Source organism: Chelmon rostratus, chromosome 18 (assembly GCF_017976325.1).
Source record: "Chelmon rostratus isolate fCheRos1 chromosome 18, fCheRos1.pri, whole genome shotgun sequence".
Lineage (NCBI taxonomy): Eukaryota > Metazoa > Chordata > Actinopteri > Chaetodontiformes > Chaetodontidae > Chelmon > Chelmon rostratus.
The window spans coordinates 12,893,341-12,919,028 of record NC_055675.1 but is presented as its reverse complement, the minus strand read 5'-3'; the positions used below and the strand labels follow the sequence as shown (position 1 = coordinate 12,919,028).

Here is a 25,688-nt window from a genome sequence, read left to right as displayed (position 1 = left end):
AGTTTAAAGATCAACGTCAGGCACAGCAAAGCCTTCTGAAGTTTGAATCTAATTTCTGTATAAATTTTATTTCTGGAGAAAATCAGGACGCTGTTTTTAGTGTTAGACCACAAGAACAACTACCAGCATGATTAATTTGTTTTAATGTGGTGTGAAGGTGCCTGCGAGGGCTTTAGGGTCCCCAAGAAATTTCCCTCCAGGCGCCTCAGCAGTGAAATTTTACAGAAATTATCCTCGCCTGAAACGTGCCTTTTACACACTCTAAAACAGCCTCTGTGAAGTGTTGGGTGGGAGGAGATACGAGGCCAGATAGCAGGAGCCAAATGAGCTTTGAGATGGTGCTGATTTCTCCCCATGTTTCCGTGTGACTTTCCAGGTCATTAGCCAAACCTGTGCCATGAAAGGATGTGAGGGTGACCCCAGCAAGTCTCCTGTGGGTGTTTTTAGATGCATTTTCAATCGGACACGGATCACTGAGAGCGGCTGAGCAACAGAGCTGCAACGATTAGTCGATTGATCGATTGGTGGTTTGAAAGAAAATGAATCACCAGCTGTTTGGATAATCAATAAATTGTTTCTGTCATTTTTCAAGTAAAAAAGTCAAACATTTGCTGGTTCCAGCTTTTTAGATATCAGAATTTGCAGCTTTTTTTTAATCATTTATAATAGCAAATAAAGAGTCCTTCGGTTGTGGACTGATGGTTGGCTATAAGAAGCGGTTTGAAGACGTCACTTTGGGCTCTGGGAAATCGTGATGAGCATTTTTCACATTTTTGTTTACATTTTCTACACTAAACAATCGATTAATCAGGAAAATAGCTAACTGACCCTCAGAGTTAAACCGATGTGGTAGTCCTGTGTTCTTGGTTTTGCTGTTTACCTTTTTTGAATGGAGTGAAGTTAGAAGAGCTGCTGAGAGGCAGGAAGTCACATTTCCTCCACAGCAGCAGCAGCAGCAGCAGGCAAGATGAAAAAGTTAAGCTGTTTAATAAATAATGTCATCATTGGTGGACCACCCGAGGCTAGTCATGACCAAGATAGAGTTATGGTGGAGGTTTTAACAATGCATGAGAACGACGAAAGGCTGGAGCCGGTGTGAGTGCCCACACACACACACACAATCCTGCACTCGTGTACAAACTTAGACACGAACATATCCCCCACGGTGATGACAGATGCGCAATACACAAATGTGTACACACACGACGCCGACACAGTCGCCAAATTTCCAGTGCGGGTCAACTGCGGAGGGAAAGTCACCTCAGGAGAGAACGCTACAGTGACACAGCACTCTTGAGAGAGTTTTTGTGAAAAAAAAAAATTGAGCCTTTGTGGAAATGTTACTGTTATTGAATCAAATTGATTTCAAACCCTTCTCTCTGTTCTCCTGCTCTCTCCCCCTCGCGACTTGCCTCCCCCTCCCTCCCTCTCTCCCTCCCTCCCTCTCTCCCTCTCTCCCTCTCTCCCTCTCTCCCTCTGCTTGCCTCCTCCCTGCTCTTTCCTCTCCTCTCTTTCTTTTTCTGCTTCCTCACCTGCACCGCTCGCTGCCAGCCGCTCCCCCTCCCCGCTGCAGGCGTCAGAGAAGGAGAAGGAAAGCCCGGTGGAGCTGACGGAGCGCTGCTTCAGGGAGCTCCTGGGACGAGCCGCCTATGGCAACATCAAGAATGCCGTCACGCCTGTACTGATGTGAGTGAGGCAGCCCCGCAAACTCTTAGGCGCACAATATCTATCGTCTTTTTGTGATTTGTTGTTGACGTATTGACCAAACCTGAAGGAAGGATGCTTCTTCGTGCTACGTTGCAGCGTTTTTGTCTGTGCAGTGATTGGACCTGGGGGGGGGCGCGACAAGGTCGATGCAAGGTTACGTAGTTGTTTTTGACTAGACTTGAGTGCATGATTGGCAGATGGGACATATATGTTGTATATTACTGTGTTTATGTTGAGGTTTGGCTTGCAAGGTTGTGATTTTGTGACAAGACATCGCAGATTCCCTGCTTTTTCGCAGCTTCATCCTGCTTCTCAGATCATCTTTTATGATTCATGATTTAATTTAACTTTTGATGTCTCCAAGACTGGTCCTCTGGTGATTATTGTTTTTCGTTGACTTTCTCTCTGTCAATCTTGCGCTTCCTGCATCTCTCCCTCATTTGAATCAATTCAGTTCTACTGTTGTTTCGTCTGAGCCGTTCCCTTTCCCTGCATGCGACATTAATGCCCATTCTTTTTGGGATTGTGTTGACTTTTAATTATTTGTTTGCTGTATTTCCATCTGTTCTTTGCCCCTCTTGGCTTCGTTCCCTGCATCTCAGCCAGTGTTTGTAATTCTTCCTCTTTTATATTTCAATGAAGTTGCTGGTATGGTGGGAATAGCAGGCTGACCATGAGGTAAAGCTAAATGAGTTCCGAGACCCACCGCAAAATACCGTAGATAAAATATGTCAGCCAGTATTTATACATGTGTCATGTGCTTGCAGGAGGGCATGTTTTTTTTATTATACAGATTTTCTGACAGCTGATATGGATAACAACATGGAAAGCCTGAATCCATTGGTGTGAAACTCTAGCTACCATTATCTTGTGCAGTTATATATAAAAAATTGATATATTAATTTTCCTTTGAACACTCAATCCATCCATTTTTCTCTCTGTTTTTGCTCAATTTTCCCCTCAATCCCTCTCACCTGTCATGTGCTGTGTGAGACCAGCCCTTCTCCATCCATCACTGTCTCTGTTTCTGCCTCATGCTTTACGCATTTATATCACTCTGTCCCCACCTCTCTGTCTCCATGCGTCCTGCAAGTCGATCAACTGCTCAGCAGTAATTATCTTGATTGTGTTTAATGGATGTTGTCAGCCTGACTGTTATTATTGATCGGGATTGTTGTTTTTTTTTATTATTTTATTGCACTTTTTGCATCCTACATCAACATCCTGACTATATTCAACAAAGAATTAAATGTTTGTGTGTCTTTAAATTCTTGTATTATTGATTGTTGGCTGTAAACATTGCAGTACATTATAATACATGTATCATTCTTAAATGCAAAATACATATGGAGTCTGGATGTCTGGGCTTTTTGGGGAACTATAAATTTGCTCTCTATCCCATGCTTCTCTCTATCACTGCTGGCGCTTTATAATTACATCTTCTGTATCTTCCGCATCCCTCTCTTCCTGTCTGTGTTCCCCCAGGCACTTAGATAACCACTCTCTATGGGAGGGAAAGACCTTTGCTGTGCGTTGCTTCAAAATCATCATGTACTCCATCCAGGTGAGTGATACAGTGCCTACATATCCACAAAGGCCTCTTCCTCACCCCTTGTTTTTGTCTCTTTCACTCCATTGACCTCAAATCCAGGTCCAAATGAAACATTTTGTGCAATTTATCTTGTAGGTGGTTATTACACAATTTAGCAGTGCAAAATCCAGTGTGTTTTCATCGAGATGCTACGGTTTTACAGCCCAAAATAGCTCAGAAAATTAGAGATGTTTGAAGATTTTGGGTGTCAACCCTTCAGCACAGCTGTGATTCATTTTGGACTTGAATCAAAACTGCGAGTGATATGTTTTATCTCCAAAGCTTTTAGTCTTGCTACCTGGTTGAATGACTTACTCTGATTTACCAGTTTTCTGCCACTTCTGTTTCTCTCTCTTTCTTCTTGTGTTTTTCTTTTTTTGTCCCTCTGGTTTCATTCATTCATTCACTCCTCCTCTCCGCCTTTCTTAGTCCCAGCACTCTCACTTGGTAATCCAGCAGCTTCTCGGTCACCTGGATGCAAACAGCAAGAATTCAGCCACCGTGCGGGCAGGGATAGTGGAAGTCTTGCTGGAGGCAGCCGCCATCGCTGCCAGCGGCTCTGTAGGTGAGAAGACTGAAACACTGCACACACACACATGCGCAGCGAGGTCCCAGGTGGCACGTTGTAAGGGGGACTAAGTACATCACACATCAGGTGCAAATTTGTATTTCTGGGTAAAGTAGTCTTCTGATTATTCACGGCTTGTGTATGCAGGTCCCACAGTGTTGGAGGTGTTTAACACCTTGCTGCGACAGCTCCGTCTGAGCGTGGACTACGAGTTGACTGGCTCCTATGACGGCAGCACCAACATCGGCACCAAGATCATCAAAGCTCATGAGGAGAGGCAGTTACAGGAGGCTGTTATCAGGACCATTGGTGAGTCTTTGGACAGTGTTTGAGTGTGTGTGTGCGTGTGTGTGGGGGAGGCTTCGCAAGACAGGCTCATGGACTGGATCAGTTTGCTGTGCTTATGTTTATCTCACTTGTGCTTGAATTCACGCCTGTGTGCACACGTTCTGTGCAGACCAGTATTAATTTCCTTTTTCTCTCTTTTTTTTTACCCTTTGCTCCAAATCCTCCTCTCATCCATCTGATGCTCATTTCTCTGTCCTCTCTCTTTCTGTCTCTTTCAGGTTCATTTGCTAACACTCTCCCAACATACCAGAGATCGGAGGTCATGCTCTTCATCATGGGCAAGATCCCTGTCCCTGGGGTTCACCTAGCTCTGCCCTCCACAGGCTCCGGGTCAGTGTTCTCACAAATCCCAGAAACCAGGGCTCGAGACTAACATGTCCCGTCATCCAGGGGACTTTAGAAATGTGTTTGAGACGAACAGAGATCTTCTCCGGGACACCTCTGAGACTAGAGGGATTTTGGTTTTTGGATGGTTCACATTCACTTCAGGATGGTTAAAATGGCCTGTAGGGACAGTTCCAGGGTGGTGTTGAAAAAAGTTAGCCTGAAAAACATTCCCTTTGTTCAGCATGTGCTCAGGACACACATACTGTGCACTCACACCCGGCTGTTTTCTTATTCCATCCATCGATCAAAAGTACTTTGTAAATAAATCTGTGTAGACCTGAAGGTTGGTGACTTAGAGTTTTAATGTGCATCTTAATTTGCTTTCATCTCCAGGCCTGAGGGTACCAGGATGATCCAGGTTATGTTACTTAAGTCCCTGGTCCAGGTATGTTTTCAACCCCGCATTACTGTTTATTTAGAATGCTCTAAAGATGTGGCTTTGAAGATGCAGAGGCTAACACAGATGGTGACGATCACCAGTTTAATTTTTAAGATTTTTATTTTTCAGTCTGTCCTTTTGAGCCAGTGCATTTTATCCTTTTAAGAAAAGAGTTCATGACAGTGATATAACTGTAGACCAATCCAGTCCAATCAGTCAGGGTGACACTTCACTTCTCAATAGCTATCATCTCAGCATACAGCTCTTGAAAAAATCATTTTCTATCCATGTTTGTTTTGGCAGTGCTCTTATGGTCTTCCATAATCTTTCATTATTTCATTTATCCGCTCAGCTTCACATTCGTCTTCCAGTGAGCTAAAGCAGCAGAGCTACGTTTCTGGTGATCGTCTGGTGTTTCTCTCCTGCACTTGATTGCGAGTGTGGGACTAACGGGAGGCACACCCAGTGCTCACATCAGCCCAGAAGAGTTATCGCTTTCACTCAACATTTAATCTGTGCTCATTTGAAAGCATCTTAATTCATGTGAAGAAAATCAAACACCAGAACAGTTGCATTAGATTAAGATCACATAGCTGCTCAGTCAGTGGCCTCATTAGGCTTGTCTAGGTCATGAGCTCCAGATGTGGTGTTGATTACAAATAAAAATGGTCAGCCAGAGCTGTCAGATTATGTGTAGGGAATAATGCATTATTTATAGCTTGCACGCTACAACGGCCAAGCCACAACCGCAAAGTGTTTATCATGAATTTTCTTCATGTTTTGGAACATTGTAAACCATTAATTGCTTGCGATCTTCAATCTGTCAGGTAACGGCAGGTTTCCAGACCACCAACATGCTGACAGCGCTGCCCAGCTCATTCCTGGAGCCGCTGCTGTCCTTCTCTCTAACAGAGGATCCAGAGGTCCGGCTGCTGGTGCTCCAAATCCTTCTCAGTCTCATCGACAGGCACGACAACACGCCCAAGTTCTCCAACATAAGGTGTGTGTGTGTGTATGTGTGTGTGTGTGTCCGCCCGCAGGTTTGTAGTCTAATTTGGAGCTTAGCTGTACGTCACTGACTGTCTGTGTTAATCCTTGTCTTCTTTCTATGCAGCATCATCTCAGACATCTCTGTCCTCAAGCTCAAAGTTGACAAATGTTCCAGACAGGACAACTTATTCATGAAAAAGGTTGGCTTTCTGAATGTTTCAACATATCAATATTCTCACTCGCAAATCCAGAGCACTTGAAATCCCTTTTTTCTGACTCACCATCCTCCTTCTCACAGCACGGCCAGCAGCTGTACCGACACATCTACTTGGGCTGTAAGGAGCAGAGCAGCGGCCGGCTGCACTACGAGACCCTCTTTGCTCTGTTGGGTCTTCTCAGCGTGGAGCTGGCCAACGAAGAGGTGGTGGTGGACCTCATTCGCCTGGCGCTCGCCTTGCAGGTACCGATGCACGCAATGTCTTATGTTTACTTGTTGATTTATTTTGTTTGGAAATAACTGAGGCATTTACTGCTGTCGTTACTCCCAGACATGGTTGTCTGCCAGCACAAAATAAGGAGATAAAACCAGAAATACCTTTTATATAGATGAGTGGTTAAACTAAAAATAAATAAAGCATCTAAATATTGATATACTGAGACAAGATTAAGATGCACAGTCTTCATAAAACCTATAGTCTGAGTGCAAGTCGAGAGGAATTAATGTGGTCGAGCTCCTCAGCTGGGGTGTTTTACACTCCAGGGATCATTGCAGATGTCTCTGCCTTTGCTGTGCAGGATCTGGCTCTCTCCACCGATGAGGCTCTGCCTGTCTTCAACCGCTGCGCCGTTCATGCCCTCGCCGCCGCCTACCTCAACCTCATCTGCCAGCTCACCACCGTCCCAGCCTTCTGCCAGCACATACACGAGGTCTGAGCCTGGGCTTTGTGTGTGTGTGTGCGTGTGTCTGAATGCCAAGAACCTCTTTTAATAAACTGCCTTTTCCCCTCTGCCCTTCAGGTAATTGAGGTGAGACAGAAAGAAAGTCCCTACCTTTTGCCTGAAGGTGTCTTTATTGATAACCCCCGGTATGTACCAGCCACACTCAGTTCTCCTTTCTCCCAAACCATATAGACATTCAATTTGATTTTTAAGAAGGCAGTAATGGAAATAAAAAAATCACCTCTTTCTTCAGGCTGCCTTCGTCACTGGAGAAGGTAGAAGGGGATGTTTTGTTCCTCCAGTCGAAGATCACTGAGGTCCTTGGAGGTAGTGGTTATAACACAGAGAGACTGGCTACGCCTTACGTGCCGCAGTTTACCGGTAAGGAGTTCAAACAGTATATCTTGTTTTATGGTGTAGCATTGAACCTTAACTGTGGTAAAGTGTAGGAGTTCTTACAATGAGTAACAGGCTCCTCTCTCCAGTAAATAGTGATAATGTTTATTGACTTGGCAGCATGTTACAACTTTGTCTGGGTGCTTTATTGATTCCTGTATGGAAATGTAGAACTGAGCTACTCCCCTGGAGCTAGTGGGGATTTAGTGTTTGGTTGAAGGACACTCAATCAGGGCAGCACTGGGGTTCGAGCCAGGATCACTGAGTGGAAGGATGATCCTTCTCTAACTCTCAGACCATCAAAGTCTCTCTGTTTTTCTATTAGGGCTAACTCTGTATTTACGTATTCAATAAATGCATCAAAACGTGCAGTTTTAATGGTTTTAGATTATTTAAGAGTTTTTGATTTTAAAAGAAGAAAAAGAAAGAATCTGCACTGTCTTTCCAGATGAGGACCGTCTGTCCAAGAGAAAGAGTATTGGGGAGACCATCTCACTGCAGGTGGAGGTGGAGTCCCGGAACAGTCCAGAGAAAGAGGAGGTGAAGGCAAAAAGCATTTCCAACAATTTTGTGCTCTCAAACTCAAATATATCCGCTTTAAGGAAGTGCAGCCCTTCTCCAAGCATGTTAGCAGAGAGCTTTATACCTCTCAGGACGTATTAAGTTATTGCAGCATTGTACTCATTTGTTCTGTTCTGCAGAGGACACCAGCAGAGGAGATCACATTTGAAACCTTGAAAAATGCCATCGGTATGTTCACACACTTTTACTTTTGTGTTGTTAAAGTATTAATGAAAGCACATACTAACACAGGATCACCACACCTATTTCATAAAACTTTCTTTTGATTTGTATTAATGTGCCGTCATTGTAGTTGAAAGCAAAGAAAATAACATTTTACTTACTTTTCAGTGAATTTAATAATGGAAATACGAATGCCACATTGTCAACATAGAATGTAAAGTGCAGCATAATGCATTACTGAAATTTAAACACAGTTTTCGTCTCCCTCTAGTGGACAGTGTGGGTATGGAGGAGCAGGAGAGGGAGCGGAGGAGACAAGTGGTGGAGAAGTTTCAGAAGGCCCCCTTCGAGGAGATAGCAGCCCACTGCGGTGCCAGGGTACAACAACGGCATTTTTCTGTCGTCCATATTGTTTTCCAAACTTTTTTTCTTGTTTCAGCATTGTTCTGTTGTCTTATATGATCATTTTTGTCCCTTCTAGGCGACACTACTGCAGAGCAAACTTAATCAGATCTTTGAGATTACTATCAGGTAGGAGACGATACTTTGTGATGTTTATAATGAAATAGTATTTACTTTTTTAAAAGGAACTTGCTACATTACAAGATTACTGCCATTAAAAAGTAACTAATTATATTGTCCAATTCATATAGTCTCAACAAGTTCATACAACGTCTAATTCAGCTGCAATGAAAAGAGCTGAATTATTTGAAGTACATTAGAGTCTGAGGGCACCTGAGTGTTGTGGAGTTGTGCTTGGTTTGCAGGTGCTTCTTCAGAATTGAAGTAGAGCTCTTTGCAGCTGACAAACACTTAACGCCAAGGCACAATTTGCATTTCACTGTGATGTTTTCGTCCCTCTAACCCACAAATTCATAATAGTGTGAATACTTTCACATTGTGAAAGTGTTCGCAGTAACAGCTTGCTTATGAATACTTCAATTTTAGAAGTAACACAAAGGGTACTCTAATGTGTTACTTTATAATGAGTCATACCAGAGACATTGATGGCAGCGACACTGACCAAGTGATTGATGATGACAATGACCGCTGACTGTTTCCTTTTCCCATTCAGACCCCCGCCCAGCCCATCTGGAACCATTTCATCAGGTTACGGCCAAAGCCAGAGTCGATCTGTCCCCATCTACGAGATGAAGTTTCCTGACCTCTGTGTGTACTAGGCCAGACAGTCCACAGCAAAGTTACAGAACTACTTAAATTTGAGGACAGGAAAGGGATTTGGGGCAGGGGAGGGGCAGCCGATCCTCACTGTAAAAGCATCTGGATCATGGACTCAAACAACCGCAGTGGATCAGAAGAAAACCACAGCTGTTTGAAGCCAACTAAAGAACAAGCCACTTCTTGATTAACTTAGCTGACAATTCTTTTTGGCCTGTGATCGCAGCCACAAACAAGCTGGCAAATGTCAATAAATGCGGCAGTAAAACAAACTTATTCCACGTGAAACTCCTAAGTTCTCCTTAGATCTCTGTAGAAGCTCCACTGGGTGGATGTTCTCATTAGAAATAGCCAAGAACTGTGAGGACAAATTCAGTGACAGACTGAACGTTATTTCATCGGCTTTAGAGTGAATTGTCTCGTTGCATGCCCTGAAACTGGACATGTTTGATAGCACTGCAATTCTTTTGACGCATTTGTCCCTTACAGGGTGCCATACGACCCTTGATCACAAAATTAAATTGACCAATCCAGCTTATTTGTCACGTCATTGTACGTTTCGTTTTATGACTGTACGTTTGTTGATTTTATGGCCAGAAAGAGCATATGTGTATTAGATGAATTTTAATTTACCTGTCAGTGTATTGTTGTGTATGTTTGATTGAAGTATGGAGAGATATATATGAAGCTCTTCCTTCCTCATCTCCCTTGTTACTCAGCCCTTGAACAGCTTCAGTGTTTAATGCTTCACCGTTTTTTTTGCTTTATCGTTTAAGCCAAAAGTGCTTTTTCTTTCATGACGGGCATTTCTTTCTTACACCAAGCTTTTTTGGTTGAATTTTTTTTTTTTTAAAAAACCTAATTATTATGATTTTTTTCTGTCTGTCTGTCCCTAAGTGAGTGTGCCTTACAGGTGACTCAAGTTACAACATACACAAAAACACACACTGCGCCAGTCATGTCCACACCAAGCATCTGAAGTGTTTACCGTGATGTTTACCAGATCAGACACTAGAGGATAATTAAGGATCTTTTATTTTTCTCCTCTCCATATAAATGTGTATATACAGAGAGATATATAAATCTTTAAGCTGATGTACAGAGTAGGGATGTTTTTGTGTGTGTATATATTCTGTATATTAATTCAAATTTTAGACCGCCACTGCACTGATTGTGTCCGTAGATGAGGGAGGAAGCTACTTAGTTAGTATTCAGATAATTTTGTTGAAATCTAAAGTAACAAGCAACACATGAAATCGTAAAGGTCTGTCGACAAGGGTCTGAACAGCCCGCAGCAGAAATCTGCATCATCTCAAGGCCAGTGCGTCGCACTAATGAAGTCTGAATGTGTCCTGATGAAGTATTTACGAGCCCATCTGATAGAATCGTGAAAGACAGGTTGTAGCACCGCCGTCATGACCTGTATTCTCATCACCCTCAGTCTTTCTGGAATGAGTTTGCACTCTCTTTTTACGCCATGCTACTGCTGCAGCCTCCGAGCTGTGCACCCGTCTCATTCAGCAAGATTTCAATAAGTCTAAAAGCCATTTCTGTGCGTGCGCGTGCACATAGACACACACAGGTATGAAAACAAAGTATAATGGCAATAATTTGGCACTCGCCTGGCTTACACGGCCCAACCGTCGGTAGCACATCCTTTTGTGTGTTTGAAATTGTACCGTCTGTTGTCGTGGTGCTGTGATGGGTCAGTTTTGTGATGTTGTAAGAGAACAAGCCTCCTGCTCCTGTGCTTCTGTGAGTTAAATGCATCGAGCGTGAACCATGTTGCAGCCATCTTGCAGCCATCTCGTTTAATGTAAACAAAGTCTGGTTTGTCCCTCATTGTCATGTGTTACAGTCCAGTTGTTTTACCCCCCCCCCCCCCCCCTTTTTTTTTTAACAACGTAGTGTCCTCTGTATGTGTATTTATGTCCACACATGCCAGTGTATCAGAGTGTCCACCCTTTTTGTGAGTGAGTCTATGAGCAGTCATGCAGATGTGTGTCTTAATCGTCGTTATCCAAGACCAAACTCTTCAAACACAGTTTACAGTTTTCGTCCAGTGACTCTTCACACCACATTAGTGAAGAGCAAGATATCTGAGAGCAATGTGCAGCTGTCTGAACCTTCCAGTGACACCTCGTGAAACTGTCTTTTCGGCATCTTGCAACTTCGCAGTGAAGACCTGTAAAATCTGCCAGTGTGCTTGTTGTCATTGCATAGTGTAATGTAATATTAACTGACGGTAATCCAATCTTACTTTTGTCATTACATGTCTGGTTAATAGATCTGTTTACAACGTAGTGCTGTAGGTCAAATCTATTCATTCTGTGAACTTTGCACTTTAAAAACTGGATTACCTAGTGTCAAAGGCAGCTTTTACATGGAGAAAATGCCTTACGAGTGTCATACCTGACTTTGCATGCTAGTGACGTTGCTGTGTTCTACAATAAATTTGTCTGTAACCACAAAAGGTCTGTTTCTGATTTCATTCTGTTATTGTTGTTTTCAAATGTGGCCTGCATGAGGAAGAGGAGGCAGGCTTCAGATTTGATGCAGACACAGATGACTGGTTAACTTTCAGCGCTCACTCAGTTGTAATGTTCACAGTATTATGTACGTTTCCTCACCAGTGTTCATAGTGTTATTCTCTACCTGCCTGTGACAGACAGTGTTTTGCTTCTGTTGCACTTCTTGCCTCACTGCTTCTGTTGCATATCTGCTATTTTCATGCCTGCCATCTGTTTGGCAGGTTTATCAGAATTATATCCAACGTGTATTTTAGCAGTGTCTTTTCTCCTCCTGCCACAGCCCTCAACAGAAGGTTGTAACAGACATCCATGAACTGTAAAAACCTGATTTCCCTGACTTGTCATCTAGTGCCACCGTCAGACCGAAAATATCACTGTCGAGAACATTGTTTTCTGGGGAAATACCTGCATAAGTAATAACATTCCCACAAGCCCCGGCGGCCTCGCGGAGCTGCGAGCTTGGCTGTGAATTCTTCTTTTATGTCAAATTCAACCAGATGCTTCACAGGAAACAAGAAAACTCCACCACAAAGTTTTAAGTCCTGGTACTGCAGTTTTCTCCCCTTTCTTTTTTTGGGGGAATTTCTCTTTATCCAAACCAGACATGCTGTAAAATTCCTTTAAGCAAAGTTATGATTTGTATACGGGCTCAACCATATCCCTGTTTATAGTTTTAACTCCTGACTGCAACCCTGAGCCGATGCACACTGTCTGTTTGACACGTGACGGGGTTTCTGAAGGTGCTGCATTCATCTAATAAATACTATGAGAGTGTACTGTTTTTCAACCACTGCTCCCTCAGGGTGCACGTTTGTTTCTTCACTCACAGGTGGCCTATAAAGATTTGTCGCAAGGCCTATTTTTCTAACTGACAAATGCTACCACTTGTCTTAAAATCAAATATAACTCACATTTGTTACGGCGTAACAGTGAAAGTTCATGTTTTGCTGTTTGTTTTTCAGTCAGTTCAGTCAGTCTGTGTTCATCCAATCAATCAATGAATCAATCACCATTATTGTTTGCCACAAAAAGAATTATCTTTAATATTATATTAATTTACAAAAAGACACCACTCTGTAAATAAACTGGATTTATTCTTATTGATATTTATTCTTATTAGATTTTTAAATGCACAGTATGCAACATTTCCACCTAGAAATGTCTGAAAACGACATATATATTTTGTTGACTTGTGTACTTCCTTTATCCCAAATGTTTGCAACAATGTTCAAAACCAGATAAATCTGTAGCTTTGTTCAAGGCATTGGCGTGTTGCGTGTGGCCGCCTGTCAGTGGCGACACAGGAAACAGCAGATGATGATCAGAGAGTGAGAAACAGAGTCGCTGAACGTGATGAAACGCAGCGTGAATGAAACTTGCACTGCCTCGTCGTGCCGGATAGATTTTCGTCGGCAGTGGTGAAGACAACAACTCCCGTGATCCCACACTACTTCACGTAATCGTCATCAAACTGTGTCCTTTGTCTTCTTTGTTTTGACTGAGACCTCTGGCTGCAGAAATTACATACTGTGCATTTAAATACTTTCTTCACGCCCACCTCTTGCCCTGGGAAGGCATTCTCTGTTTGCTTCCTTTTATGAAACCTTTGGATCAATAGTGACATTTCCCACATGAAAGAAATACTCCTCCGAAAGCTTTCCAGTCAGACCAAGAGGGTCAAGGCAGCCTGTGGGTGCGTCATAGTTTTTATTCATCATAAAACTGCCTTGTTTCTTATTTTTTGTTAAGTTTTAAATGAGACAAACCTTTGGTTCAGAAAAGACATTCAACAACATGCTAATGATGATAAGGACAAGCTTCTGTAATTTAAAATTAAGATCTGAGGGTACTAACATGCAATGGCTATTAGACTCCTTCAACTACCCGGCCCTCCCCCTTTTCTCCATCCTCCATTTAGCCCATTATCCTCTGCACATCCTTGGCTATAATGTTCCTGAAGAGCTTGGCCAGCTGCCTCTGAGGTTTCTCCTCCCACGTCTTCGTCAAGCTGCCATTACGTTTAGAGACAGGTGGGCTCCCCCATCTGAAGTGACTCATCCGATAGGTCCCATCTTTCCTCTGCTGCGAGCTCAACTGGACGTGTGACTTAGAGCTGGCCCTCACCCTCACCGGAACCAATCCCTGGTTTTGAAGATTTTCCCCATTCAGGTCCCCCATTGCTTCATCAGCGTCACTGCTCAGCTGCCTGCGGACCAGAGAGGGGAGACCACCCTCAGAGGAGCCCCCTCCCTCCAGGGAAGTGGCGACAACCTTTACAGGTCGGCGTTTGCGGCCAGAGGGCTTGCCCCAGCGGAAATGCTCCATGGAGTAGGACCGTCGCTGGTCGCTGTGGGCTTTCAGAGCTGATATCTTGTTTTCAGGGGCCAGCGCAGCCATGAGGATGCTGAGTAAGATGTCATCGTCATCGTTAATCTTCAGGGCCAAAGCACTGAGATCTGGAAGCTCAGTTTGGATCACGGACATGCAGAGGTGAATACAGTCCTGCATGGAAAGAATCACAGCAAACATTTTCAAAAGCACTGTTATCTGTGATTCATGTGCAGCAAGAAGAGTTGACGATGATACACAAATGTGCAATTTACTGGATTTTATCGGTTTTATACTGATTTATTGAAGCAGATGCTCCTGTCATCTTATGATTTGCCAAATAACAAAGATACTGATCGTTATTATGCTGATGACACTCAAATGTACATATCTGAATGACCAAAATTTCTAACTTATATAAATATACAGGATTCTTTTCGATCCTTGTTTGGATTTTGGAAATTGACGATATCAATGCAACTCTCTAGATCTTTTGATAAAAGCTCTCAGAAGGTTGCTGCTCAAGTTATCACACGGATTGAGAAACACATCACTCCAGATTCAGACTCATTTTTTAAATAAAACTACCAGACCTACCAGTATCCTTCCCCTGTTGCTCAGGTCGTTGCAGATGGCGCTGTCCCAACACACCGAGCCAGACCCGGGGACGCACACGAATGCCATCACCACCACTAACAACCAACACAGACACACCATCTTCAGTCTGGGTGGAGGACAGAAACACATGTGAGGCTATGAGCTGGAAAGAAAGTCAACCACAGCAGGGGAACTCTCTTCAAAACACAGAAAAGACTTTAATAACACAGGCTCAAATATTCACTTAATCAGGCCTAAATAGGAAGAAATTGCCACTTTTGTGTAGAAATACAGCAGGTGTCTCTCGATCATTGCACTTGCATAATTCTTCCCTTCCTTCCTCACTTAACTTGATGCCTTTCAACGGCATCTTTGAGGTAATTTGTGGATTTGTAGCCGTGTGTGTGTGTCAGGGCTGAATAAGAACTGTGAGCTCAAATGCCATTAATCAACATTCCCCTTCCAGCCAGCATCACATGTATCGTAACAGATGGTCTTGTTTATCAGCAGCACATTAATCTTACTTAAAGTGGTTGATAATGAAAGTGCTGGAGAATGTTTGAGCGGGGCCTTTTCTTTAAGAGTTCCCAAAAGAGGTTTGATTAGGGATCGTAGTCTGAACACTGACGGGCTGCACGAAAATATTATGGGTTCTGGAGGCAGAAGAGGAGGTGGATTATGTGTTTTTTCTTTTTGATGAGTGGAGATGGGAGAAGGGAGCAGGTCAGATTCTTTGTATTTTTCCTTCTCCAGAATCAGATTTTATATGATCTTTATCTTGGGAGAGTTACAGTTGAAAATAACAAAAAGATTGAAAACAGTTACATAAAAGCAGAATAGAATAAAACACCATAAAGGTGTGTTTTGCCAAAATCTGCGCACAACAATCATGTCTCTGTATTGCATTTATTTTAGACCGTGGGTGACGTGTATCTTAACAGTTAGTAAGGAGTGAGGAGCGTGCCACAATTTTAGTGGGCAACATAGCAAAGCTATATTAAAGTGCCTAAATGTATCATATAAAGTTACAGTTACAGTCCTTCAGGTTTTCATGAGATCAAACACACCTTTTTGATCCCCCTTATGGATGCCTTTTCTGCATATTCATTCAATGCAACAGTTAGTAATTACCTCTCTTGGTACTAGTTTTCATTGTTAGCGGCGGGGTCCGCCAACCCCCACGCTGGATTCAAAGATTCCTTCATGAGCACGAGGGACTCAAAAGAAACGAAGCATGCATGTAATGTCGTGTAATTCGTTTCTCACCGGCCTCAACTTTTACTGTTCGTCCTCCTACAGAGTTGCATCGAGTCAGGTTTAATGCAAACTGAACACGTTGCTGCTGCTGCTTCACATTCAAAGCATTAAACATATTAATGATGGGGTGACTTTAATTGAGGAGCAGCCACAGAAAACACTACTTTGCCATGCAGCTTTTTGCACTGACTCCATTCGTTCATCAAACATGTGCCTACAAAACAACAGTTGTTGTCAATTTAAAATCTTTGCAAGGGCGTAATGAAAGACGACATCAAGCCAGCGTGGGCTGTTGTGTGTATAACCACTTTTGCACACAGCGTGAAATCAGATCACGGCTGGCAAGGGCGTGATGGAAACAGGACGATAATTAACTGACTCCTTTATTAAAACAAGGTGAGTTTGTTCAGTTGTGCTGTCAGCAGATACACATTTGACTGGTGGGACTGACTTTACCTTAGTGAACCTGAAAGTACAGCCAAGCTGAGGCAGATTCAGTCAAAGGGTCCAAAACAAATATTGATGGCCCTGGAGAAGATCCTGTTTTTTTTTAAAAACAGACTAACAACAAACATAAGTTCCTGTCTTCCTTCCCCACTGCCATCATTTCCACACAATCCCTAAGCTGTGCTGATATACATTTTCCTAGTGGCTCAGAATTGAATGTAGTAACCCTGCTGGAGCAAAAAAAAAAAAAAGAAAGAAAGAAAAAGAAAAAGAAAAAGAAATGCCACAGACCCTTTATACCTCTTCAAGGACACACAACAGAGATGATGGTAGTAATTAAGTGACTCGTTGCCTCAGTGAGTAGGCTTTGAATTTCCTCACCTATACTGAGCCTATTTAACATTAAGAGAGAGGGGACTGAAAGGTGAGGTGGAATGACTTAAAGCCGCTTTGTGAGAGTTAGTGGCAAAAAAACGTTGCCTTTGTCCCAATTTAAAGGCAGAGATCAATGCACAAACAGTGATGCATGCAAGAAAAAGGCTGCATTTATATCGGCCCCAAACATAACAGAAACAATATATTCATTCTTAAGTAAGGAGGTATATTTACAAACTGATTCTTTCAATAGATCACAGCACTGAATGAGTTCCCTTATGACACATCCCCTCTGGGCTGACGCCTCCTTATATCTCCTTGTTGTTATCTTTGATACCACTTCTCCTCCTCCTCCTCTCTTCCCATGCCAAGCCTTTTTTTTTTTTTTTAGAATTTTTTTACAGAACCTGGACAACAGAGAATAATTAAACTAAACTTTGAGATTAAACACTGACTAATTAGTCATCATCTGTTCTACATATTAACATTTTAAGGCACCTTCAGAAAATCCCATCCCCGCCTTTTTTCCACATTCTTCATCTCGGTGCCTAACAGGGGATGATTTCATTTTCTTTCCTTTGTTGGTAAATTGCATCTCGCTGTTTCTCCCACCCTTCTCTATTATTCTAAGGAGTGACTCCTTGGTGGGCCATCGGCTTTGCAACTCTGGCAGAGACTCGTCTACACTCTTCCTACAGTATGACTCACTCAGCTGAGCTCTGCTTTCCACAGGCACACTCTGATGAGAGAAGCCCGAGAGCTGCAATCAAAATAGATTGAAACCATATGTGTTAATGATACACGGAGTAATTTAAAGGGTGTATACAAGTTAGATTAGTGTTTGAAGAATTACATTTTAATGGAAAGCAATTCAAATGTCACCTAACAAAACTCTGGACAAAAAAGCTGAGGTGTAACTATGAAAAATAAATGCATTTGAATGATAATTTACAGAGCAAAAGCAGCCGTACACATTAGGAAATGTTGGATAATCCTAAATCAATCAGTCAGGGAGTGTTATTAATCAATGCGATAGTGCTCACTTGTTCAGAAAAACAAGAGGCTAACAACAATCCAGATCCAGAACAATCTACAAAACAAGTTCAGGACAATTTTTTTTTTACCTTTTCCAAACGCTTTGGGCTCCCCTCTTCTTGTTTTCCTCCCTCCGTTTGTCCACAGATCTTCCGGAGTGGCGACTCTTCGCTGTGATCCCTCTCCTCCTCTGCTGCTTTCTCTCTGCTGTGTGATGAAATGCTCCGTTGGAGAGGGTCTGCGGTTCCTTCCTTCCTCAGAGGAGGAAAGCTCTTTTTATAGCCGCATTAGGTATGGAGCTCGGAGTGTCAAGGCCTCTGGGTGTGATCGAGGTAAGGGGTCTCCTCTGCACACTCCTCTCCGGATGGGGAGGAGTGTGCATTTATGTCTTTGTGTATGGTTGGTGCAAAAGACCGCCCACACACTTTTTAATAAATGGTGCAGCTCACGTCACCAGACAACAGGTGAAGCATTAGTGAATTATTTGATAAGTTGCTGCCTTCCTCTTCTTCCTCTGGTTGTAGTCTTACAAGCCTTAGAATAACCTTAATGGGTAATTGCTATGTTTTGGGTCAATGAGGTGAATTTCTTGAGTGCATGTTTAAATTACCATACACCGATAAAAACAAACTGCTGCTCATTAGTGGATGTCTGTAAATCCCAGCCCTTAAATCCCTAAAAGGTCACATTTAATCACCGAGAGCAACATCCTTTAAAGAAGGCTGGAGAGCCTCAGTGAAGTGTGTTAATCAATTTGACTGATTGGTTCGGTTTTTCTGCTGTCCTGCTTTAAAACGTGTGCATGGATCCCTGAATGGAAACTTCATTAGGAAGACCTGAATCACTGGCTGGATGTCATTACTACACTGTGAATGGAGAAGACACACACACACACACACACACACACACACACACACACACACACACACACACACACACACACACACACACACAAAATGCTTTACAAAAGGAAAGGCTGTGATATTGAAAAGAAAATGACTTTCCTTTCACATGTTAAATGTCAGTACCGTACACGTTCTCTTTGCTACATGACTGTAGATCAAAGGAATAATGCACAAGGATGAAGCACACAGAATAGCCAGACTTTGATGGAGGACAAGAGGAGGCAACATGCAGCTGCTGTAGGAGACACCGATTAATAACACACAGTCTGTTTTGTTCATTTTTGTATAAGAGGACAAAGTAACTAAACAACAAATACATTGTTGTTTAGTTCATTAAATGCAGTTTGCCAGCAAATGCTGATATGCTGATAGTGTTGAAATGGTGACATGTACCTGTTCGCTTCCTGCAAACCTGTAAACCAGCGCAAAGTAGCACAGTTATCATGTACAGTAAACAAGCTGTTTTGTGATTACAATGTGTGAATAAATACTGAAAACATGAATCATGCTGTGATTCATTTTAAGATAATGAGCTGAACTACTTCAGTTAATTATAATTATATAATATATTATTATTTAAACACAGTTATTATTATTATCTTGATGAACGTGAAGTTTTGCTCCCTCTGCCACAGCAGGTAAACTTAATTCCACCTGAACACTATGTCAAGATATCTGCACTAAATGTACATGTGCACATGGTATGCACATGGTATGTAAGTGCAGATATACGTAAGGGCATTAATATACGGTGTGACTCTAAACGACATTCAAAGCAGTGTGTGTGTACAAGTTTAAACATTACTGTCATAAAAATACACCAAGCAATGCTGGAAGGATCTCACAAATGTGATGACTTCACAAAACCTCAAATTATGAAATAACTCTTGCTTTAAATAAATGACAATTCATGTTCATGACATGCTTTGTTGTGGAGAGAAAGGTCCTCTTATTTGAACCAATGCATTTTTCCCTCTCCAGCGAGTCGACCGTGTTCCCTTTTGTGGTCAAGATGAAATGGAAAACAGGAGAACCGAATCACGAGATGTCACTGTGCTTAAAGTGTGCTCATTTTGAAATGACAACACGGTTAAGAAAATAAAAGCCTGGCTTCACATTACTCATCCGTGTCAGGATGCTAAAAGTGTCACAGAGGCATGAATTAAGACAGAAAGTCCACATTCCTGTGACTGTAACACTTTCACCAACAAACGCTGAGGCAGCAGCAAATCTTAAAGACTCACTTGTTTGGGTGAATGACTTTAAATCATTACCAAATGATTTAACACCATGCTCCATTGCAGCAATTCATATTAATGTTAATATTACTGTTAATAAACAAGCCTAAAGCATTCAATAAGCTATTTAGCTCTAACAGTTATGAAGAAAGACTTTGCTCACAGCATTCCATCCCTTACATATCATAACATACGGAGTTTATTAACTGTGAAGAGGGCACATCGAGGTTGAATTCTTGTCATCTTTCCCAACACACAGTTTTCCAGGCTGCAGTCCGCTGCAGCGTGACCTTGCAGAATCTATTGTTGCATTAATGAGAACAAAGGACGTTTTCCAGAGGGGGGTTCGGCACCAGCGTTTGTGTTAAAACGTTGATTCTTGACTCGATCAACAACACAGCCAGCCATTCCAGTGAGAAGAGAGGTGGAGACATTTTGTTTTAAGAGTAAGCAATCAGGAGAACCACTTTAAAAACCCTGTCAAAGGGGAGTTGCATCCCGGTCGACCCTTTATCTCTAGGTGAGCTATTCGAGCAGGCATGAATAAGAACTCGAATGACGCACAGTCTTGGGCGGCCCTGCGCCTCTGCCCTTCCTATACAAATGAGAAACAAATGCCTTTTTTCTTCTGCAAACTGACACCCTGTTGAATCAAACTTTAGAATATTTTCTGCACATGTGCATTTAATGGGCGGATTGTTTAGCTTTGGAGATGTCTCGCTGTTATGCATTTTATGTAACGTGAAATGAGTTTTGGCATTTTTATCATGTCCTGCTTGCATGAATGAAGTGATTCTCCCGGTCGATTTAAGCCTTATTTTCACAGTTTTACTGCAACATTTTTTACACCCGAATATGTGTACGGACATTTTTACTGGCACCCCTGTTTTTCTGAACATCATCTACATGCAATTTAAAAATGAAATTGTGCAAAAGGTGGTGCTGTAATCGCACGAAGGAAACATGGATGAAAAACAGCTGTTTGAGCTTTTTTTTTAAAATACATAAAAGGTGTCAGTGTCAGCAGGGGGAGAAACAGATAATCCTCAATCCTGCATGACTGACTGTTTGATTTATAGCTTTGAAGTCAAAGAATAGAATAGAGCATGATAGTGATAGATTAAAGATGATTAAAATGACAATGAGAAATAAGGAGTTTAAGCCTGATTAGTCTGAAGTGGGAGTAATTGTCTTTTCTCCCTCAGCAACAAGTGCCAAAGCCTGTATAGATCTAACCCGCTTAACCTCCATGTGGGCCTCCATCTGCAGGTGGTGTTTGTTCTGGTCGGCTCCTCCTTGTGAATTTGACTCATTACTGGGTATGAATGCTCAAATAAAAAGCCACCTCTTCGATGGATAAATAAAGGTGAAAAACAAATGGAGATGATGCATTCCAGCAGCACTCAGGAGCGCATTTCATCTCCCTGTTGATGTGGTTTACTTCCACCGCTTAATAATAATGCAACCCCCAGACAAAGCTGTGCCGGGTGTGAATCACTGCCTGATAAAGACTCTGCCATTTAACCAACTGCCATGTGCACAAGTATTATCATCTCCTCGATCCGCAGAGGTTTTAGAGGGTCTGAAGGCAAAAGACGGATCGTTTCAGATCTCACCACGACAGATGCAGGTTGGAGGAGACATCTGACGGGTTTGCTGCGCTGAACAGTAGATGATCAAGTCCAAACAAATATTTGTGTTAATGTCAGACCCATGACATGTTTTCGTACAATTAAACCATCAAACTGTGACCTCATGCTGCATATAAGCATGTAGGACCGAAAAATTACGTATGACGTTGGTTCAGAAACAATATGATGCACAAATACAGTGTTTGGCAATATTTACAGTATATCCAGAGCTACTGGACTAATGTGTTTTAGTTTTAGCAAACACTTGCCCCATCTATAAAACCTGGATAAATAAAATGCATTTTCATCATGTTCTGTATCTGTGGATGCCACTGACAGAATTTTGTACGCAGCACTGCCTTCCACAAACCCAAAACAAGTCTGTTTGAGTGTTACTGACATTTTCTCTGCAGGGCCTATTTGACATACTTTAAACATAAGTAACACATGTCTGTGACTGAATTGTTGGTGAATATATATTTGTTCATGCAAAGCCCATTTAATATGATAAACCTGAACAATTTTGTAATCCGGTGTATGCTTTATGCTCATTTCCATGTTTTGCCACGTTCATCAAATGTGCTACAGCATTTGTGCCATGCTTTTGATAGTTACACAAAATAGGTTCATCAGTAGGGTTGATTAAGGTCAGAGGGCGTGCTGGGACATTACTTAACACATGACGACATCCTCCAGCTGCTCAGTAATCACACAAATCAAATCCCTCTTGGACGTCTGTGTGGGAGTGACTCCCATCAGACACGATCTGAGAAGCAGACTGTTTGACTGAGACTGAGAGTTTTTCATGCAAAGACCCCTCACAGCAGCGACCGGCCACAAACAGGTGAGAACAGCATGCGTGCCACGACCACATGGACTCATCATGCCACCATGTGAACAAAGCTCATTTTGAAATAATTTGTATAAGGTGCTGCAGCTAATCATTCATTTCACTATGGGTTAATCTGCTGATTATGTTCTTTTTAATCGATATATTGTTTTGTAAAAGCTCAAAGTGAGACCTTCACACTGCTGTGTTTAATAAATTAATAATCCAAAAAATCCATTTCTGCATGAGAAATGACTTAAACAGTGACTAAAATTGTTGGCAATTAATTTTCTCTCAGTCGACTAATCATTTTTGCTCCAGTAGTGGTGGGTGGTTTAACCTATAACAAAGCATCGTAATTTATAAGCTCTTTGTGTTCAAATTTGTACAATTTTAATGTAACTGGTAGCAGTAAAATAAATGTACTGAAGTGAAAAGTACATTATTTTCCCCTGAATTGTAGTTGAGTAGAAGTATAAAGTGGCATGACATGGAAACACTCAAAATAAGTAGAAGTACCTTGAATTTGAGACATACAACAACAACAACAACAGCAGCAGCAGCAGCAGCAACTACAAGATGAGTAGAGCCTGCAGGGTTCCCTTACAATAAAGGTGATTTTCCAATCGCAGTTTTCATCTGTCATTGGGAGTGTACATAAAAAACTGCAGTTTTAATAGTGTAATAAATGTGGCAAATTGTAAGCAATTATTCATCGTCGCTGTAATGTGAAATCTAGGACCACCCGGCAGTGTTGTTGACCTGGCCGAGGCTGCGTCCTCCCTGATGGTGATTTAACTCTGATGGGAGTTCACAAAAATGTAACAAACACCGTTCATGTTTCAGATGGGGCTCTACCCTCAACCATGTCTCCAGATTGTTCATGAAAGTTCACGCCAGAGGAACAGGAAAGTGTCTTATTATCTGCCCACGATGATGATGAAGAGTTTGAACATGTAAAGTTTCCTGAGCAAACTACTGAGCGGACTCCACTGGCTGAAGAGGACCGACTGAAAGCTCCAAAAGGAGCTGAGTTGAGCTGGTTTTGTCAGTAACAACCACAATTCCTGGGCGGCTGCTTGGCAAACTGTTGCAATCCCAGGGGATTTTTTTTTTCCAATTAGGTAATAATTAGGGTCGTCAAAGTAAATTTTGATTGATTAATTTAAAAAATAAGCATGATGCATCAAAAAAATGCACTCAGATCATCATCCTTGAATGACCCCCGACCCCATGCATGAGCGAACATACAGCCGTCCACAGCAGCTTTGTAAATACAACAGAAACACATGACAAAGTGTCGCTTGGCTACCGCGAGCAACCAGTCTCGACAAGCCGCAGTCGCACAGGCGTTCAGACTGAGTGAGTCTGCCTGTGACAGATTATATATATACAATTAATTTAGACGAATTGATAACAAAGAATGGAATTAATTAGATTAACTAATCACCCGGCAATTGTGCTGCCTCCTCGCCTCCTTGCTCATCCGTTCTCCAGGGCGGCAAGTAAAGGTCTTCTCTCCGATTATAAATCCCACGGGATTATTTGTGAATCCTCATCTCCTTCGTCTGTCTTGCAACCTGTATCTCCCATCACTGCAACTGTTAGCGACTTTGCTTGCCTTGCTTCTCAATGACTAGCAGGTAGGGAGGTGGGAGGCCGCAGAAATCGAGTGCCTACACTTTCTTTGAATTTCTTCTGCCCCACGTAACGTGGTTTCACAACACTGGAGGTCGATCGCACTCAAATGTTGAACATTGACAGATTTTACCCTTAAGCAGTGATGGTTTACGTTACGTAAATCATCCTACCTTTGGGTCCTGTAAGTGGGGTTGTGTTTGCTGCACATATAAACAGATCGGTGAACACCACTGACGGGTCATTCATCACTTCAAAAGCTGGAAACAAGCACCTGCACACTGTCTAACTTGTGATATTACATTCATTTGGAATGTTTCTGTGCTAGACCTTCACCAGGCAAATGGTTTGTGACAGGAAGAAATAGGCCTATTTAAATATTTCCAATTGTCAGTGTCTGTAAAATCTGCAACCAATTATATTCCACTCATGCAACAGGAAGGTATGAACCAAACAACAATTTACTGTATGGCAGCCTCCAATGTCAAACATGGAGCCAGAAAAGTAAACCTCTGTTTATATAGTCACAATCAAATTACAGTAAAAGAAGTGCTTAAAGCCCCAAAAGCTAAGCTGCCTTCTTAAATTGATACATTCCCAAATATCGCGGTTACATTTGAAGACGACCCTATAGGAAAAATTAGCAACAATAAATGAATACAGACTGCTCATAGTAAATACAACATAACAACCTCATCCTGCAGGCTGTACAGTCTATTTCTAAGGACCTACATGACTTTATGTGTGCAGTCTTAATAGGATGGAGGTAAATTTGATTATTGTTACTTTTTATGAGAACATATTGATGTAGTGTTTGCCTTTTGGCATTTTTGTGAGGCTTTGTTGCATTTATTGTGCAGGGTTGTTGTTGTTCACACGCCATGCAGATGTAGCATGGCGGTTTATCTACAAATAAAACCTGCAATAATTCGGATTGGATCTTTTTTGAGAACACAGTTTAGCCTTCACGGCTTCAAGAGCTCATTTTATACTAATCTACCCATTTAATGTAAGCGTTCTGAGGGTGCATTTATGATCTTCTTGCTCCGTGTTTGTGGACTTTCATTACAATGACTAAACTGTTATTCGTGCCTTCCAGCTGCATGTGGGGAATGCGGTTGGTTGCAGACTTACTGCTACCCCCTATTTAAGCACTGTCAAACATTTGCCGGGTGAAATTCTGGTCCCGAAACGTCTCCAAGCAGAGAAATGTGCGACTGCTTGTTTGCAACTTCTGATCCAGCCATTCTTCTAAAAAACAAAAAAGTGCACAAAGACGTTAAACATTTTCGAATCAACAGAGCTCAAATATATCACATATTCAACTTTCTGTCAAAAACTAGACCTCCAGAGTTGCAGGCGGAGGCAGCATGCAGTCTCTGTGCCCGACTACGTGGGGGTCCAGAATAACCATCACTGTGTCACTGCTACCCTGTTGTTTTGTTAAACTGTATGTGGGAACACAGCAAATAGATCATAGATTAATAAACAACAGCCATGTCCACCCTGACGCTGATACATTTGAAAAGTCTAATTCACGTGTCAGATGTTGCCTCATTTCTGCTCTTTTGTTCCAGCTCTTTGCTGTTTGTGATTTAAATAATATATGAATCATAAAAAAACACCATGCCACCTTTTTCCTGTTTAGT

At 42.1% G+C, this 25,688-nt stretch overlaps 2 protein-coding genes across 6 annotated transcripts in view; one reads left to right on the top strand and one right to left on the bottom strand.

Annotated features, from left to right (window-relative positions):
• LOC121622078 (protein EFR3 homolog B) overlaps positions 1 to 11,691 on the top strand; it is a 31,157-nt gene extending 19,466 nt beyond the window's left edge. For all 4 annotated transcript variants that reach the window (XM_041958902.1, XM_041958903.1, XM_041958901.1 and 1 more), the window contains 17 exons: positions 1,552 to 1,686; positions 3,193 to 3,271; positions 3,728 to 3,863; positions 4,014 to 4,175; positions 4,433 to 4,544; positions 4,935 to 4,986; positions 5,808 to 5,980; positions 6,095 to 6,170; positions 6,269 to 6,430; positions 6,766 to 6,897; positions 6,988 to 7,055; positions 7,163 to 7,290; positions 7,754 to 7,845; positions 8,007 to 8,055; positions 8,321 to 8,427; positions 8,531 to 8,580; positions 9,125 to 11,691. In XM_041958902.1, the coding sequence (XP_041814836.1) occupies positions 1,552 to 1,686; positions 3,193 to 3,271; positions 3,728 to 3,863; positions 4,014 to 4,175; positions 4,433 to 4,544; positions 4,935 to 4,986; positions 5,808 to 5,980; positions 6,095 to 6,170; positions 6,269 to 6,430; positions 6,766 to 6,897; positions 6,988 to 7,055; positions 7,163 to 7,290; positions 7,754 to 7,845; positions 8,007 to 8,055; positions 8,321 to 8,427; positions 8,531 to 8,580; positions 9,125 to 9,230 (1,819 nt within the window). In that variant the 3' untranslated portion in view covers positions 9,231 to 11,691. The remainder of the gene's footprint in view (positions 1 to 1,551; positions 1,687 to 3,192; positions 3,272 to 3,727; positions 3,864 to 4,013; positions 4,176 to 4,432; positions 4,545 to 4,934; positions 4,987 to 5,807; positions 5,981 to 6,094; positions 6,171 to 6,268; positions 6,431 to 6,765; positions 6,898 to 6,987; positions 7,056 to 7,162; positions 7,291 to 7,753; positions 7,846 to 8,006; positions 8,056 to 8,320; positions 8,428 to 8,530; positions 8,581 to 9,124) is intronic.
• A 1,092-nt stretch (positions 11,692 to 12,783) lies between these two features.
• On the bottom strand, positions 12,784 to 18,130 carry LOC121621853 (pro-opiomelanocortin-like). 2 transcript variants are annotated; one of them, XM_041958537.1, is made up of 3 exons: positions 17,888 to 18,130; positions 14,685 to 14,779; positions 12,784 to 14,261 (listed from the first exon to the last, which is right to left on the bottom strand). In XM_041958537.1, the coding sequence occupies exons 2-3, from the start codon at positions 14,769 to 14,771 to the stop codon at positions 13,674 to 13,676; spliced, it is 675 nt and encodes a 224-aa protein (XP_041814471.1). In that variant the 5' UTR covers positions 14,772 to 14,779; positions 17,888 to 18,130; the 3' UTR covers positions 12,784 to 13,673. The 2 variants fall into 2 exon arrangements, with proteins under 2 accessions (XP_041814471.1, XP_041814470.1); XM_041958536.1 differs by having other exon boundaries at positions 14,685 to 14,811; positions 17,888 to 18,129.
• Positions 18,131 to 25,688: the final 7,558 nt, after the last annotated feature.

Bases quoted from the DNA above. Each gene is read 5' to 3' on its own strand.
- LOC121621853 (XM_041958536.1), bottom strand. From the start codon at position 14,804: ATGGTGTGTCTGTGTTGGTTGTTAGTGGTGGTGATGGCATTCGTGTGC. The intron at 14,262-14,684 runs GTAGGTCTGGTA...CTTTCCATGCAG, and splicing joins GCAACAGGGGAAGGATACTG to GACTGTATTCACCTCTGCAT.